Source organism: Anomaloglossus baeobatrachus, chromosome 4 (genome assembly GCF_048569485.1).
Source record: "Anomaloglossus baeobatrachus isolate aAnoBae1 chromosome 4, aAnoBae1.hap1, whole genome shotgun sequence".
NCBI classification, from domain to species: domain Eukaryota; kingdom Metazoa; phylum Chordata; class Amphibia; order Anura; family Aromobatidae; genus Anomaloglossus; species Anomaloglossus baeobatrachus.
Window position 1 is genome coordinate 503,436,551 of NC_134356.1, and position 13,603 is coordinate 503,450,153.

The 13,603-nt window shown below is 40.4% G+C and overlaps 1 protein-coding gene across 1 annotated transcript in view; it reads right to left on the reverse strand.

Annotated features, from left to right (window-relative positions):
• Window positions 1-13,603, reverse strand: part of FAM227B (family with sequence similarity 227 member B) — a 756,766-nt gene that overhangs the window by 59,833 nt on the left and 683,330 nt on the right. Inside the window, exon 17 of the mRNA XM_075345811.1 lies at window positions 916-976. Coding sequence (XP_075201926.1) covers window positions 916-976 — 61 coding nt within the window. The remainder of the gene's footprint in view (window positions 1-915; window positions 977-13,603) is intronic.

Below are 13,603 nucleotides of genomic sequence, written 5' to 3' on the forward strand. Positions count from 1 at the left end.
TTCGATTTTTTACACTGATGAAAGTTTGGTGATACTATGAAAAAAGTGTACAGGAACTCAATATATTGAGTAGTACATACACCAAATCTTCTCATAGGATTTTACACTAAAAGACAACATAACTATGCCAAAACAATCACAGTTTGAAAGTATGAATAAATCCAAATATAGATATTAAATAAAAAAATATAAAAAAATACAACAACTTACCATATTTAGCACGCTTTGCAGGAGAACATCTAGACCATGCATTATTGGGGTACACTTCCTCAGCTACTTGATTCCAATGGCGATCAACTGTCAGTCGGTCATGGTAACCATCTACACGTGTATCCCATAATGGTGGGTGAGTCTCGACAGCTGTTATAAGTTTCTCCGTGTCCACCCGTGGTGCCATTATTATATTTCGAAGACGAAAGTTTGCTCAAAATAGATCTTGCAATACACAGAACTCCAACTTCTTGCTTGCTCACTCCTTCTGCAAATGCACAGTTAGTTTTGTGCAAGAAAATATGTTAGCAACGCCACCTGAAAGTATTTCAGAGTGTAACAAACTTTCTAATTAAAACACGGACACGGACCACACGGATAGCATACGGAGGCCATCCGTATCACGTACGTGTAAACACGGACCCATAGGATTTAATGGATCCGTGAGGACGTGATGCCGGTGGAAAACGGACATGTCAGCGCTTTTTCGACACGCACAAACGTACGCACGGAACGGACACACGCTCCGTGCGCAAACACTGACGTGAGGCTTTTTAGATTAAAAATAGTATGTCAACATCAGCACGTGTCTCCGGTACGTGCAAAAAATGCCAAAAACGTACCGGAGGCACGGATGTGTGGCACAGGCCTTAGTGATGAAGAATGTTACTATTAGGAAAACATTTATTTTTAAAAATTCCATACCAGTTTTTCCAAAAGAAGTGTGCTATTCAGCTTTACACCACTGGAAAGTTCCTGCTTCATTCTATAAAGAATATTTAACAGGACAATAAGATAATTATTTAAATTGTTTTTATAGAAATATGAAGCACTCTTCATAATCCATAACTACACAAAAACAGATTGTTCCAATTTTTTTACATTTTCTGTCACCTATTGGCGGTAGATATTTTCTTTGCTTCCTGAGCTACCACACTAAGGCAGGCTTTACATGTTGCGACATCGCTAGCAATTGCATGTCCAGCGTGATAGCACCCGCCCCCGTCGCACATGCGATATGTGGGCATTGCTGCTGTAGCGAACATTATTGCTACTGCAGCTTCACACGCACATACCTGCTCGGCGACGTCGCTGTGATGGTCGAACAATCCCTCCTTCAAGGTGGGGAGGTGCGTTCGGCGTCACCGTGACGTCACTAATCGGCCAGCCAATAGAAGCGGAGGGGCGGAGATGAGCGGGACATAACATCCCGCCCACCTTCTCCCTTCCGCATTGCCATCGGGACACAGGTATGGAGATGTTTGTCGCTCCTGCGGGTTTACACACAGCGATGTGTGGAACTGCAGGAACGACAAACAACATCATACCTGCGGTCGAACTGACATTATGGAAATGAACGACGTTACACAGATCAGCGATATTGTACGCTTCTGTTCATCATCGCACCTAGGATTTACACGTTGCGATGTCGCTACCGACGCGTGTCACTAACAACATGACCCCGACGATATATCGGTAGCGATGTCGCAACGTGTAAAGCCCCCCAAAGTCCTGATGGGGTTCTAACAAACCCGGCTCTTGAAACAAGTGGCATGGAGGTAAATGTTTTAGTAAAGCGAAAAATCAAGGTAAATTCATGTAACTTAGTCAACTATACAGCCATACCGCTAGTTCCAGTAGTAAAATTGTTCTAACAGGCTCCCTTTTATTATGTAGCAATGCACTTAACATCTTGATGGTGCAAGTGACAGAATGCTGCGAAAGCAAGTAACTAAAATGGAGCTCAAATGCAAAAGAGAGTAAGTATATAGATGGATTTAGAGTCATCATGGGTTTGCATCAATTTTATATTCTGGTGTTGGGTCTGAACCTCTTAGAGATCTGAATTTAAGAGGCTGTCCTTCTTTATTTACAGTATTTTTCGAACTATAAGACACACTTTTTTCCCCCCAAATGTTGGGGGAAAGTGCGGGGTGCGTCTTATAGTCTGAATGTAGGGCTGCGGGGAATGAGGGTGCTGCGGTGGAGCGGGTCATAGGCGGCACGAGCAGGCTGTAGCAGCATGCCGTGACCACGTGGACTCGCTCATTTAATATGCACACCCATCATCCCGCCCATCATCTCTCAGCGCTGAAGCCAGCACTGACAGGTGGGTGGGGTGATGGGCATGGAATGCGCGCATAGTAAATAGCCGGCCCGCATGATCACCCCTGGCAACTATAGCCTGCAGCACCGCGATGTCCTCCTGTCTGTGCCGGCGGCGGCTGTGTGGAGACTAGCGGTGCGCACAGCGATGACATCATCGCTGTGCGCACGTGTCCACACGCAGCCGGCACAGACAGGAGGACATTGCAATGCTGCAGGGATCATGGCTGGTTCCGCACTCCAGCTGCACTGCTGCAGACACAGATGGAGGAGGAGTGATGCTGCAGGGAGTGAAGTAAGGTGAGTATGAACGTTTATTTTTTTATGTGCCACAGGATGCGGGCCGTATACCAGGATGGGGGTGTACATCAGGATGAGGGCATATAGCAGGATGAGGGTATATTATGAGCAGGATGGGGGTATATAGCAGGATGGGGGTATATAGCAGGATGGGGGTATATGAGCAGGATGGAGGTATATGAGCAGGATGGGGGTATATTATGAGCAGGATGGGGGTATATTATGAGCAGGATGGGGGTATATGAGCAGGATGGCGGTATATGAGCAAGATGGGGGTATATGAGCAGGATGGGAGTATATCAGCAGGATGGGGGTATATGAGCAGGATGGAGGTATATGAGCAGGATGGGGGTATATTATGAGCAGGATGGGGTATATTATGAGCAGGATGGGGGTATATGAGCAGGATGGCGGTATAGGAGCAGGATGGGGGTATATGAGCAGGATGGGGGTATATGAGCAGGATGGGGGTATATGAGCAGGATGGGGGTATATAAGCAGGATGGGAGTATATGAACAGGATGGGGGTATATGAGCAGGATGGAGGAATATGAGCAGGATGGGGGTATATTATGAGCAGGATGGGGGTATATTATGAGCAGGATGGGGATATATGAGCAGGATGGGAGTATATGAGCAGGATGGGGGTATATGAGCAGGATGGGGGTATATGAGCAGGATGGGGGTATATAGCAGGATGGGAGTATATGAGCAGGATGGGGGTATATAAGCAGGATGGGGGTATATAGCAGGATGGAGGTATATAGCAGGATGGGGCCATATGCCAGGATGGGTTATATAGCAGGATGGGGCCATATGCCAGGATGGGGTATATAGCAGGATGCGGCCATATGCCAGTATATAGCAAGATGTGGCCATATGCCAGGATGAATGTATATAGCAGGATGGGGGCTATACCAGGATGAGGGGCGTATACTGTATATACAAGGCAGGAGGATCATTACCAGGCTGGGGTACCTTAGTAGAGAATTTGGGGACATTACTCCCATAACAGTGTCAGCAGCAGATACTCGCCCCATAACAGTGTGTCATGACCAAATTTTTTGCTTAAAATTTTATTTGCCTATTTTCCTCCTCTAAAACCAGGGTGCGTCTTATGGTCCAGTGCGTCTTATAGTCCGAAAAATACGGTATATTTTTCTATGTGAAAATAAAGTCAGATGGACTTTCCCCCTGTAGCTCCAACACTGGCTGTCCGCGGCTGCTTCCGGTCTTTGGAGACATGTCTTCAGAGGGGATGTTGACACCACATAATCATTGCAGCCAATAGATTCAACAGTGGTGCCGATGTACACAGCACCAAACGTTTAAGCCCACTGATTAAAAGCAGCAGCTACATGGTCATGAGATCACCGCTGCAACCATATCAACAAAGACCAGGGACAGCAGCAGAGAGCTGGCCCTGGAGCAGTAAGTGGGTAAGTACATCTGAATTATTTGCCAATGAATTGGAAAAAAATTAAAGCTGGACATCCCTTTATAGGCTATGGGTATATTAATTTTTGGATTGCTTCTGAGATCTAAATTGAATAAAGAAGTCCAGTCTGGTCAAGGATCTATATAAAGTTATGAGGCTAGTTTTAAATTATTTAGTGGTCTGGTCTTGAATATGAGTTTATTTTAGTGTCTACTGTATTAATTATTAACTTGGGCTCGGGTCTTGGGAACTGTATCTATTTAGGGGCCTGATATGGGGTCTGACAACATTTATAAATTGGGTCTGAATTTTTCAGTGGTCTAGTCTGTGGACTGTATTAATTTAGGGGTCTGATCTGAGATCTGAATTACTTTTGGACTTTGGACTCAAGTGTATTTATTTAGGGGTCTAGTTTGAGGTCTAAATTTATTTTTAAAAAAATCTAGTTTGTGGCATGAATTAATTTAGGTGTGTAGTTTGGGGTCTGAATTAATTTTTTAAATTAATTTATTAAGTAACAGAAATCAACCAGGTACAAATAAGGACATGTACAAAGCTTAAACGTGAAACTGTAAAAGGATTCTGTACAGAGATACACATATTACCAGTACCTGGACACAGAGAACAAAAGAAGAAAAGCATAGAATACATAATAACAATATCACAGTGACCATTTCTGCCATAGGCGCCAACCAAGGAACATTCAACATTAATACCAATTAATTCAGACAGTTATTAGGCGGGTGGCGTCAGAGGAGAGGAATTCCACATCTTCCTTACCTTATTATATTTTTCAGGGCGACCTCTATGTTGATATACTGTCTGTTCATAGGGGAGCATTGCATTTATTAGCCCTACCCATACACGCACCTTCATTGGGGTGCGGAGGGGGGCTGCCCATCCATCGCAGGGCAATGAGATTCCTGGCCATAAATGGGTATTCCAGAAGAAATATTTTGTGGTGATGTGACCAGGTTCCCTCGTCCAAGACTCCAAACAGGCAGAGAGCTGGATCAAGAGGTTTAAGGAAGGAGGCCAGGGAGGACAGAAGCAATACCACCTCTAGCCAAAATTCAGTGATTATCGGGCAACCTCAGATCATAGGTCTGAATTAATTTTAATAGCTAAACTGTGATGCAAATTAATTTGGGGATCTGGTCTCAATTTATTTAGTGGTTTGGACTTCAGATTTCAGAATTTATTTGGGGTCTAGTAGATGTCTGAATTAATTCAGAGACCTGTTCTGAGTCTGTATTTAGAGTTTCAATGTGAGTCTGAAATAATTAAGAGGCTTGGCCTGGGAGGGGTGTCAAATGTATTTAACCCCTTAGGACCGAGCTACTTTGTACGATAATGACCAACCCTATTTATCAAATCTGATCAATGTCACTTTATGAAGTAATAACTCTGGAAAACTCCAACATATCCCAGTGATTCTGAGGTTGTTTTTTTGTGACAAGTTGTGTTAGTGGTAAATATTGCTGAATTTTGTTTGCATTTTTTTATGAAAATATTGGAAATTTAACAAACAATGTAAACATTTCACAAATTACAAACTTGTAAATTTGATGCCCTTAAACCAGATAGTTATACCACAAAATTGTTAATACGTAACATTCACTTCACATTAGCACCGTTTTCTGGAAAAAAAAAATATTTTTTGTTCGGAAGAAAGAAAGGTTAAATGTTTATCAGCAATTCTCCTTTTCCCAACAAAATTTACAAAACCAATTTTTTTAGGGCTTATATTAAATATCAAGTGACTTTGAGTAACAAGAAATACCCAAAAGTAACACCATTTTAAAAATTGCACCCCTCAAAGTGCTCAAAACAACATTGAAGAAGTTTATTAATGTTGCTTTGGCCCATATTTGTATTTTCACAGTGGCAACAGGAGAAAATGGACCATACAATTTGTCGGGCAATTTCATCTGAGTAAGTTGATACCTTACATTTGGTGGAAAACTACTGTTTGGACACACAGCAGGGCTGGAAAGGAAAGGAGCACTATTTGACTTCTGGAATTACAAAACTGTCTATGTTGTATTTGCAGAGCCCCTGATGTGCTTAAACAGTGGACACTGCGCACAAGTTACCACATTTGGAAACTATACCCCTAAAGGAATAAAGTAAAATGTGTGGTAAGCACTTTGAACCCCCAGATGCTTCACCAAATGTTATAATTTTGAGCCATGAAAATGGAAAAATACATTTTTTCCCACAAAAATGTTGCTTTAGCCCCAAAGTTTTCATTTCCACAAAAGTAACAGGAGAAAATGGACCATGAAATATGTTGTGCAAATTCTCCTGAGTACACTGATTCCCCATTTGTGATGGAGAACTACTATTTGGGCGCATGGCAGGGCTTCGAAAGGAAGAAACACAATTTGACTTTTGGAGTGCAAAATTGACAAAAATAGATAGCGGACGCCATGTTGCATTTGTAGAGCCCCTGATGTGCCTAAACAGTGGAAACCCCCCAAAAGGGATTTTGGAAACTGCACCCCTTGAGAAATGTATTTACAGTACAGGTGTGCTGAGCATCTTGAACCTGCAGCTGATTCACAAAATTTTAAAATATTGAACAGTAAAAATTAAAAATGACCTTTTTTCCCCAAAAATGTTTTAGCCTCAATTTTATTTCAAAGCTCAGAAGGTAAACAGCGCAATACCAAAGAGCTTATTTGTTTTAGTTTGCAGGTGCTATGTTTCTTAAGCTGAGCCCCCACCATATGTGACCTCATTTTACAAACTATACCTCTTAAAGATATCATTTAGTGGTGAAGTGAGCATATTGACACCACATATGTCTCACAAAATATTATACCATTGGACAATGAGGAAAATAATTACACTTTTACCACTAAAATGTTGTTTTAGCCCCAGATTTTACATTTTCGTAAAAGGAAATGGATAAAAAATGATTGCAAAATTGTTACACAATTTCTCGTGAATGTGACAATACTACATATGAGACTGTACAGTACTGTTTGGCCACATGGTGAGACTCGGGAGGGAACGAGTGCTATTTGACTTTTGGAGCAGTTTCCTACAATTTCCAAGTTTCCTAGTTTGTGGGCTCCATTTACAGAGCCTTTAAGTACCAGAAAAGTAGAAACCTCACACAAGTGACCCTAATTTGGAGATAAACCTTTCTGGGAATTCATCTGTGGGTGTAGTGATGATGTTGGCTCCATGGGTGTTTTCTAGAAACAAGCGGCAATGGTTGTTACAGATTGGAAATGGAAATCGGCCATTGTAATGTCCAATACATTGTAGTGCCTGTACATTGTGCCCAGCTTGAGTATTTGGAGAACTACACCTCGTAAATTCACACTATGGGGCTCAGAAAGGACGCGGGCATTCATTTGGACTTGGCAGTGTAGATTTTGCTGGATTTCATTTGGGGGGGTGAGGAGCCATACCCCGTTACCAGGGCCTTTGTGTTACCAGTAACATGGAAACCCCTTATATTTCTGTTAATAGATGATGAACTTGAGTGGGGACTTGTTTTTTGTGGGCTGAGTAGAAGATTTTATTCATGGCATTTTGGGGTACAGAACATTTTGGATCAGTTTGCATTTATCCCATTCTCTGAGCTGGGCACTTACATCTGGCATTTCATCTAAATCTACAAAATACATGATTCAGATGAAATCTCTGAAGGATCAATTTACTAATGAGAAAACAGAGATTCTCTGGACTCTGTGTGACTTCTGTTTGGCAGTGTCAGGCTTGTAGGATGTGCACATAAAAGGTGGTCGACTCCACTTTTATGCACACCTAAAAAGATGGGCACAGCCGGATCATAGGCAAAAGAGAATATGAAGTTTTTCCATCTGTTCCGTTATAGTAAATCTTCCGTTGGGGGTTCTGTTGGAGTCACGTATTTCCGAGATTTACATGGAAACCCTGCTGTAAGCGCTCAGCAGGATAAATATGAGCTGAGCTTTACTGTGATCTTTTGTGTTGTTTTTTTTTTTACGCCATTCACCATGCGGTATAAAGATGGCTTTATTCTTCAGGTCAGTTTAATTGCAGAAATACCAGGTTTATAGAATTTTTTTTTTATGTTTGGCTATTATACACTAAAGAATTTTTAGATTTTTCTTTACAGCTGCATCACCTTATTATTAAAGCTATAACTTTTCTATATTTCTGTGACAGTCATGTGAGTCCTTTTTTTGTGGGATGAGTTGTCGTTTTTATTAGTACCAATTTCAGGCACTAAATATTTTTTTAACAATTTTTGGGATGCAGTATGAACAAAAAACAGCAGTTCCAAAATGTTTTTTTTTTAAAAAAAAAATAAAAAATACTGTTCAACATGTAGTAAAAGTGATAAGACAGGTTTGTTCTTTGGATCAGTATGATAAGAGCGATATCACATTTATATAATTTTTTATGTTTTGCCACTTTAACACAATAAAAACATTTTCTAGGAAAGTATTGTTTTTGTATTGCTGTATTCTGAGAGCTATAGCTTTTTTATTCGGTGACAGAGCGGTATGGTGGCTTGTTTTTTGGGAGAAGTTACATAGTACATAGTTACTTAGGTTGAAAAAAAGACCTTGGTCCATCTAGTTCAACTTTCCTCCACCAGTTCTACATTTGGTCACTAAGTCATTTATAACCAACAATGTTGGTTATAACAAAGTGATACCATTTTTATTTAAATTTGTCTTTTTGATCTTTTTTCACTTTTATTTTTGAGGTATGACGAAAAAGCATAATTTTTTGCCACTTTTTTATAGTGCTTTTTACTGTAGGGGATAAATAGGACAGTATTATAGATGCTGTCATTCTGGATGCAGCGATACCAAATATGTGTACGTTATTAGTTTATTTTTGTTTTTACATGAATATCTCTATCTATTGATGTAATATATATAATATATAATTTTTTTCAATTACATTTTACTATTTTTTACTTAGACCCTCTATGGGACTTTAACATTTGTATGATTCTATGATTTTTTGTATTATTTTGATCACTGGTCTCATTCATTGCAATTGACATGTATAGCAATGCATCAGACCTGTCAGATTACAGTGATAGAACGTCTGTTATACGCTGCCCATCGCTTGCTGGGTCTAACAGGCCACCATACCTACCACACCTGGAGGTCATTGCTTGAACTCCGTGTGCCATGACAACCATCAGCTCACAGTGATCTCTTCTCGGGGGTGCCGATGGGGGAGAGAGAGGGAGCTATAAATCGCGGCATCTATGTATAGGGTGAAATAGGTACGGTGTGTGTAGGAAGTGCTGATATTTCAGCATTTCCACTGATCACATGCTTTGATTAGTCAGTGAGATTGACTGATTACTCACAGTGATCAGAGAGAGGGGACGGCTGTAATTGGTCCTTGCATCTATTCCCGTTCTGGTCAGCTGTCAGTGACTGCTGCCGGCACGGAACTGTCACTGTGTGTTTTCACACAATGATGTTTAAATCCATGATGTACATAGCACGTCATGATATGGAACTGGCATCTGCTCGTGGCGTGTTATGTACATCATTAGTCATTAAGGAGTTAACGACTATGTATACCTTGGCACATAATTTTGTTTTAGTTTGTTTGCTTTCTTAAAATAAGGTTAACCTATTACCATCATATTACATACTAGTACATCATATGCCAGTGCCCTGACTTTGATGCAGGCTCCATTATGTCCCGCTAACAGACGTGGGTGGAGTGGAGCTCCCCACAAGGCTAGCAACCTGTTAAATACAGTTGTCAATCTCTGATAGCGCCATTTAATATGTGTTCTACTCAAAAATGACCCCAAATATTTCTTAAAATAACCTTTATTGATTTCTGACTAAAAAGACACCCACAAACATTGTACAATAAAAATGTCCGAGTTAGGTACCAACAATACTCTCACTACATTGGCATCACAAATTGGTCATATGTCAAAGGGCAAAACCATAATTCAATTCTCCCCATCTATCCCCCACTCCAATACAGGTATGATATAACCAACAATAGTCGCATGACTATGACCAGGTCTGGATTTTATTGGTATCCATCAATTTGATAAAGTCATCTGAATTGTGAATTTTGGATGCTAATGAATATCTATACAATTTGAAGAAAAGTGGCCTTTTGAGTTATTTTTTATCTTAAAGGGATCACTAAACTGGGTCGTATTTGCACTCAATGGTAGAGGAAAACCAAGGGATCCTATAGCCTAATTCTTTGATTTGTCATGAATGAATACATGATTGCATAAATGGAGTGTTTATATGAACCACCATATTAATTTGACTATCTCTGTCTTTCATTCCTTTCCTCCTCATTTCCATCCATCCAGTTTCATTGCATGACTTCATGCGACTATTGTTGGTTATATCATATCTGTATTGGAGTGGGGGATAGATGGGGAGAATTTAATTATGGTTTTGACCTTTGACATATGACCAATTATTGATGCCAATGTATTGAGGGTATTGTTGGTACCTAACTTTGATACTCTTATTGTACAATGTTTGTGGGTGTTTTTTTAGTCAGAAATCAATAAAGATTATTTTAAGAAATATTTGGGGTCATTTTATAGTGGAAAACTGTCCTGGGCCCTAAATTAACATCTGGTTAATATATACGCCATTTACAGTTAGGTCCAGAAATATTTGGACAGTGACACAAGTTTTGTTATTTTAGCTGTTTACAAAAACATGTTCAGAAATACAATTATATATATAATATGGGCTGAAAGTGCACACTCCCAGCTGCAATATGAGAGTTTTCACATCCAAATCGGAGAAAGGGTTTAGGAATCATAGCTCTGTAATGCATAGCCTCCTCTTTTTCAAGGGACCAAAAGTAATTGGACAAGGGACTCTAAGGGCTGCAATTAACTCTGAAGGTGTCTCCCTCATTAACCTGTAATCAATGAAGTAGTTAAAAGGTCTGGGGTTGATTACAGGTGTGTGGTTTTGCATTTGGAAGCTGTTGCTGTGACCAGACAACATGCGGTCTAAGGAACTCTCAATTGAGGTGAAGCAGAACATCCTGAGGCTGAAAAAAAAGAAAAAAATCCATCAGAGAGATAGCAGACATGCTTGGAGTAGCAAAATCAACAGTCGGGTACATTCTGAGAAAAAAAGAATTGACTGGTGAGCTTGGGAACTCAAAAAGGCCTGGGCGTCCACGGATGACAACAGTGGTGGATGATCGCCGCATACTTTCTTTGGTGAAGAAGAACCCGTTCACAACATCAACTGAAGTCCAGAACACTCTCAGTGAAGTAGGTGTATCTGTCTCTAAGTCAACTGTAAAGAGAAGACTCCATGAAAGTAAATACAAAGGGTTCACATCTAGGTGCAAACCATTCATCAATTCCAAAAATAGACAGGCCAGAGTTAAATTTGCTGAAAAACACCTCATGAAGCCAGCTCAGTTCTGGAAAAGTATTCTATGGACAGATGAGACAAAGATCAACCTGTACCAGAATGATGGGAAGAAAAAAGTTTGGAGAAGAAAGGGAACGGCACATGATCCAAGGCACACCACATCCTCTGTAAAACATGGTGGAGGCAACGTGATGGCATGGGCATGCATGGCTTTCAATGGCACTGGGTCACTTGTGTTTATTGATGACATAACAGCAGACAAGAGTAGCCGGATGAATTCTGAAGTGTACCGGGATATACTTTCAGCCCAGATTCAGCCAAATGCCGCAAAGTTGATCGGACGGCACTTCATAGTACAGATGGAAAAAGACCCCAAGCATACAGCCAAAGCTACCCAGGAGTTCATGAGTGCAAAAAAGTGGAACATTCTGCAATGGCCAAGTCAATCACCAGATCTTAACCCAATTGAGCATGTATTTCACTTGCTCAAATCCAGACTTAAGACGGAAAGACCCACAAACAAGCAAGACCTGAAGGCTGCAGCTGTAAAGGCCTGGCAAAGCATTAAGAAGGAGGAAACCCAGCGTTTCGTGATGTCCATGGGTTCCAGACTTAAGGCAGTGATTGCCTCCAAAGGATTCGCAACAAAATATTGAAAATAAAAATATTTTGTTTGGGTTTGGTTTATTTGTCCAATTACTTTTGACCTCCTAAAATGTGGAGTGTTTGTAAAGAAATGTGTACAATTCCTACAATTTCTATCAGATATTTTTGTTCAAACCTTCAAATTAAACGTTACAATCTGCACTTGAATTCTGTTGTAGAGGTTTCATTTCAAATCCAATGTGGTGGCATGCAGAGCCCAACTCGCGAAAATTGTGTCACTGTCCAAATATTTCTGGACCTAACTGTAATATGTGCCAGCAGGGGGAGCATCATACTATGGGCCTATAGGCATTGCACTTTGACCACTGTTAGTCAATGATGCAGGTCGGCTCTGCAAGTGTTTCCTCAGCTCTAATCAATTTATCTAATCAAAAACTTGCAGCATTCAGTGATTGGCAGCGTATGATGGCTCCCTCCCATACACCCATATCCATCTATGGGTGTGTGTGTGTGTGTGTGTGTGTGTGTGTGTGAAACATCGGACAGCACTGATGTCATCAGCAGTTCAATATATGCAGAGAAAGACAATGGAGAAGGAGAGATTAATCTCTCCATCTTCTCCTCACCTGAGCTCCGATTTTCACATGCGAGAGAATCAGATCACAGTGAGTGACACTTGGCTCACGCTCGCAGCAGATTTGGAGCCGAGTGTCATTAGCATATCGCATCTGATGCCATACGCTAGTGTTACCGCGACCTAAAAGATAGCAGTAGGGAGTGTGGAGTATATAGAGATCCACATTTTGGATAGAGAAAAAAGCATGTACAGTCTTAGGAAGAGCAGATAAAATAACACAGAGGAGGAAAGGACATGAAAAGGAAATGGGTGCAGAAGCTGTGCTGTATCAGCTAATGAAGAAAATAGCACTCTGGATACACAGAGTTCAATTCCATAATAGAAAAATGTTAAACTAGATTAGGCTATGTTCCAATGTCCTGTAATGCAATCCATTTAAAAAATGCAAAACGGGACAGTTAACAGATCCGTATACTCCTAACTGACTTTGGTGATAGATCCATTAACAGATGGTCCAAAATGTGTAATCTGTTAGGGCCAAACCGTTAGTCTTCCGTTGTTAAAAACAGACCAAAAGTTCTGCATTCAGGACTTTTTCCAATTGATCTAAATACGGATGTCTTACAGATCCATTAGTGTATAATGGGAGTCAATGGTGAACGGATCCATTAGGAATGCATCCGTTAACGGATTAATGTCATTGACTCCCATTATACACTAATGGATCTGTTGCCCATAAATACTATATTGATACAATAGAATACCATAGTAAAAAATCTATTAGGATAGGATAAATGATAGATAGATAGATAGATAGGCAGAACAGATAAGAATAAAAGATAGATATAATAGATGATAAATAGAATAGATAGATCGGCTCTATTAGATAGATAAAATAGCAAGATAGATAGATAAAAAAGATAAAAATAGGCAGGCAGCACTCCACAGATTTTTAAATTACCTGACCTTTATTGGTCACATTGATTCATAGTTGCACCTATGTGA